Raw genomic sequence first — 5,048 nt, forward strand, 5'->3', positions numbered from 1 at the left:
GATGGATCATCTCTGATAGCGTCAAACGTCTAGTTATTCAGAATTTCAGAATGACCAATACGAAATCGAAAATTCAAAATTCATAATATTATTTTAATTGTTTTTTATGTATTTTATCTAAAAATATGTTTAAGAGGTCATTGCGAAACACAACTTGGTATACCACTCCCTCTGTTTTTATATATTTGTCGTTTGACTTTTCTGTATTTAGTTTAAAATGATTTAACTGTGTAGTTAAAATAATTATTTTTAAAAAATTCTATTTGTAAATTTTAGTAGAAGTCTATGTATTTTTATTCAGAAAAATAAAATTTTAAAAATAATTATTTTTTACTATCCGGTCAAAATACTTGGAAATGTGTGCGGAAAAATCAAACGACAAATATATAAAAACAGAGCTGGTAATTTAAAATTAAAAAAATATTTTATAATATTTTAGGTATGACAGCATGACAGGGTTTCTTCTCTCAACTCTATTATGCCGCATAATTTATGCGATGTAAGAATTCTTAACCTATAAGTTTCCTTAGCATTCGAGGATAGTATTGTAAAGTTAAACGCGCACTACAAAGTACAAAGTCCGAGATGTATATGGTCGGTGACAAATAAAATAAAGAGAATTTATCAAAAATATTAATTTTTTTTAATTTTTTTTATGATTTTATTATTTTCTTTTTTTTTATAAAAATATAGAAACAACCAAAATTAACTAGGTATGCAACTAGTTGAATAAATTTTTTTTATTGATTTAATATTGCTTGTAGTATTTTTGCAAATTAAAAATTAATTTTACAATTTTTTAAAAAAATAACAGCATTTTTGCAAAAATATTTTTAGACTTGGATATTTTTCAAAAAAATCCTAAAATAAAAGTTTTTCATAAAGAATCACATAAACATTCTATATCACAAGAAAATATTATACAATTAATTAGAGCAAGTATTTCTTTCAAAAAAAATTACCCAAAATCTCAAAATTAAAACTTTTTAATTTATTATTAAATAAAATTAAAAGTATATAATATATACTTTATACATTATATTTATTAATTCAAATGTGACTCGTTTATAAACACGAAACTCGAAATTGACCCATTTAAAAAAACGAAACTAACAAAATCACTGCTAATGTACGCAGGTCTTTCCATTAACTCCTTCACTGATAAGAATTCCAAAAGTAAATACACACATCTCTCTTCTCTATAAAATCACAAACCCCCACTCATCATCTTTTACACACACAACAATCCACAATGTCTGCTAAAACTCATCTAACCCTTCTCTTCTTTACCTTGTTTTTCACTCTTTCTTTATCTTCAGACATGTCAATCATAACCTACGACCAAACCCACTTCAAAAACCCTCTTGTTCCTCGTACCCACGATGAGCTTTTGTCTCTTTATGAATCTTGGCTAGTCAAGCACCACAAAAACTACAATGCCCTTGGTGAAAAAGAGAAAAGATTCGAGATTTTTAAGGAGAATCTTGAATTTATTGATGACCATAATAATGGGTTTAATCAAAGTTTTAAACTTGGGTTGAATAAGTTTGCTGATTTGAGTAATGATGAGTATAAATCCATGTTTTTGGGTGGAAAAATGGTGAGAGATAAAAAGGGTTTAAAGAGTGATAGGTTTGAGTTTAGGGTTGGTGATGATTTGCCTGAGTTTGTTGATTGGAGGGAGAAAGGGGCTGTTGCATCTGTCAAGGATCAAGGCCAGTGTGGTATGTATATTTGTTTCCGCAAAATTTTATTCATTTATCGAGATTATTTGGTTTATTGATATCTCGGAAAATTTTATTTATTTATGGAGATTATTTGATTTATCGATTTTGAGGTATGTTATGTTGGGACCGGAAAAAAAATTATTTGAAGAGTTTAATTGTTAATGGGATATTTATTAATCAAGATTCTGCTGTATGATGTATACATGTTTGATATGTGTATGTAGGGACAAAGGGGGATTTGTTTTGTTTTGACATGGTCTATGATTTTGATTGGTGTATGTGTTTGAAAATATGTTGGTAATTTGGGGGGGCCCTTTTAGAGTTTGCTTCCTGGAGTGAGACTTGTTGTATGTGTTTTGGTTTTGTAAGAGTTTGTAAGTTTGTTTCTTGGTGACCTGATGCTGACTTTGTTTTTTGTTTTTACATGATGTTGGTTTTTTTGGAAAATTATGATGGTGAAAACTTGAAGTGAAAGTGTAAAGATTGTTTTTTTAGTGTAATTTTTGGTCATTAAGTTTGTTTTTCTTTGTGCTTTCTTGGGTTTTTTGTTAACCTGGTGAGGCAATTTGATACGCGTAAACTCATAGTTTTATATAGATCTGCTAAGTTGATGATTCAATCTTTAAGTTAAGTGGTTCGGCAGTTGAATAACAACTGTGGTTTTCGGGAAGAATACACCTTGGGTAGGTTGATGGCTTAAAAATCTTGATAATTCTACAAACAAATAAAATGGTTGCTGGAAGTTTATTTTACTTTCGGCTTTAGGATGGAAAAAAAAGTATTTTGATGAAAAGTGAGTAAATTGTAAAAACTGTACCTTTATGCATAGACTTTATTTTACCCTATAATTGACTTTATTATTCTGATAGCCTGTAAGTTTGATGATGAAATTTGTTACTGAAATCTGCTAGGTCTAGTATTCAGTACTTGACCAGGCCTAGTCGTGGTCACTGGTAGTCACACTCCTTGTCTAGGTTGATTGTTATGTTGCTCAGAGGAACTTGATTATGTACCTAATCTGTTATCTGGTAGCTAAAATTGAATGTTAAGAGCTTCGTTATCATTAGAACCCCCGTCTTGAACATCCCTTTCTTAAAAAGTTAATAAATGGAGTAGCCTTTACATGAATAACTGATCATCACAAGAAAATGAGCTTTAGCCTACTTTTTGCTCACCCAGGTTGGTCAAACTAGACAATCAATCCGTCTCCCTAGTACTTTTAGCAACCTGCTCATGCCACCTGGTTTTTTAACCTATGAAACCTCACATCTGTTTACTCTGTATTGGAATATATGAATTTTATAAGCAAAAAAAAAGACGTAAGAACTTGGAAGCTGTACATGAATAATTGCTTGAAATCGTCATTTAATCTATTTTATGGTTTCCACCATGCAGGTAGTTGCTGGGCATTTTCAACAGTAGCTGCAGTTGAAGGGATCAATCAGATTGTAACAGGTGAGTTGATCCCTCTCTCTGAGCAGGAGTTGGTGGATTGTGACAAAGGTTTCAATCAGGGATGCAATGGTGGTTTGATGGACTATGGCTTTGAGTTCATTGTTAAAAATGGTGGCATTGATACTGAGGATGATTACCCTTACAAAGCTGTTGATGGCCAATGTGATCAGAATCGGGTATAAATTAATTTAAATATGAGACAAATTAATTTGTTGTAAAGATGATTTGTTACTAGTTTCTCAACAATGGTTCAGTATTTGGCAACTTATGTACTTGTTGTCTATTAATTTTCCAGAAAAATGCCAAGGTTGTGACAATCAATGGTTATGAAGATGTTCCTCAAAATGACGAAAAATCACTGAAGAAGGCTGTCGCACATCAACCAGTCAGTGTCGCAATCGAAGCTGGAGGCAGGGCATTTCAACTTTACGAATCGGTAATTGTTTCTAATTTTTGAAGGCTGTATTTTAATTTTCAGAAAATGATAAATGAGAATTAGGAGTGTAATGCACTGAAATTGTATAATAATCTATTCCTCAATTCACCTCTGTTATATTCTTTTACTTGTTTTTTTTGGGTCCAATTTTGTTCACTACATTTAGGTGGATGAATGCTGCATATCTGACATCTCTATTTAGCCTGTTATAATGTGGAACTCTTGTTATCCCCTTCTACTTACTTATATGACTTGTTGAAAAAGTCATATTGGTTGAGGATCTTAAACCTATAATCTATATATTCCACAGTTTTTTTTTAAGTTGTTGATCCTCTCTACATGACTGTCCTAGTGTGAATCTGTATTGGAGAAGAATTTTCTGGCTTGCTTTCCATTTGCAATGTGTGAAATTATCTAAGAACATTTAATCATAATTATTTTGCTTGATAAGTTGGTCACAATTGACTAATTTAAAACATTTAATTTACATTTTTAACATTTATGTTACTTTCTTCAGGGTGTTTTCACTGGACTATGTGGAACAGAGTTAGACCATGGTGTTGTGGCTGTTGGATATGGTACAGAAGATGGTAAAGATTATTGGATAGTCAGGAATTCATGGGGTCCCAACTGGGGCGAGAATGGTTACATTAGGTTAGAGCGTAATGTGGCAAGTACGAATACAGGAAAATGTGGAATAGCAATGCAGCCATCATATCCTACAAAGACTGGTGTGAACCCTCCCAAACCTGGCCCATCTCCTCCCTCCCCGGTGAAGCCCCAAATAGTTTGTGATGATTACTTCAGTTGCCCTGCATCAACAACGTGCTGCTGTGTTTATGAGTATGGTAAGTACTGCTTTGGTTGGGGATGCTGCCCACTTGAGGCAGCCACCTGCTGCGATGATCACTCAAGCTGCTGCCCGCAAGAGTATCCTGTTTGTGACATCAATGCCCAAACATGCCGATTGGTATGTTGATAATTTTTTTGCTATTAATCATATACCTTATATTGTTTCGTTTTCGTTATCCTGTCCAATTTGTTAGGCCTGCTAATGTTTTGTTTTTATTAAATCTTCTACAGAGCAAGAACAGTCCAATTGGCATAAAAGCTTTAAAGCGTAGTCCTGCAAGACTCAGTTTAATGAATGTCGCCAGGAAGTTTTTAGATGCCTGAGGGATGTTCAGCTTACTAGCAGCAGGGAGACAGAAGGATGTTGTTGAAGCAGCTGATTCTATTGCAGGCTCTAACTTAACATGAAGTAGCTGGCATTTTAAAATTCTGTATATACCTTCTTCGGATTTGCTTGAACATGTAAGACATCTATGTCGAATTTCGGTTTTATTCCTAATGGCCAAGACCAAAAACAAAAACAATTGGTATTGTATATTATTTATTTATGATTGCCTGCAAATCAAGCTTTTATTAGA

General features: G+C 32.8%; 1 protein-coding gene across 1 annotated transcript; it reads left to right on the forward strand.

The window, feature by feature from the left end:
• Nucleotides 1–1,154: 1,154 nt before the first annotated feature.
• Nucleotides 1,155–5,048, forward strand: LOC141684244 (cysteine proteinase mucunain-like). Its single transcript, XM_074489114.1, has 5 exons — nucleotides 1,155–1,724; nucleotides 3,123–3,358; nucleotides 3,478–3,618; nucleotides 4,136–4,588; nucleotides 4,702–5,048. Exons 1-5 carry the CDS (start codon nucleotides 1,253–1,255, stop codon nucleotides 4,792–4,794), a joined length of 1,395 nt encoding a protein of 464 aa, XP_074345215.1. The 5' UTR covers nucleotides 1,155–1,252; the 3' UTR covers nucleotides 4,795–5,048.

Source organism: Apium graveolens, chromosome 9 (genome assembly GCF_009905375.1).
Source record: "Apium graveolens cultivar Ventura chromosome 9, ASM990537v1, whole genome shotgun sequence".
Classification (NCBI taxonomy): Eukaryota; Viridiplantae; Streptophyta; class Magnoliopsida; order Apiales; family Apiaceae; genus Apium; species Apium graveolens.

What these genes read in the sequence shown, in the direction of transcription:
- LOC141684244 (XM_074489114.1), top strand. Translation starts at nt 1,253, where the DNA reads ATGTCTGCTAAAACTCATCTAACCCTTCTCTTCTTTACCTTGTTTTTC. An exon ending in CAAGGATCAAGGCCAGTGTG is followed by an intron (nt 1,725 to 3,122) that starts GTATGTATATTT and finishes TCCACCATGCAG; the next exon opens with GTAGTTGCTGGGCATTTTCA. An exon ending in GCCAATGTGATCAGAATCGG is followed by an intron (nt 3,359 to 3,477) that starts GTATAAATTAAT and finishes TTAATTTTCCAG; the next exon opens with AAAAATGCCAAGGTTGTGAC.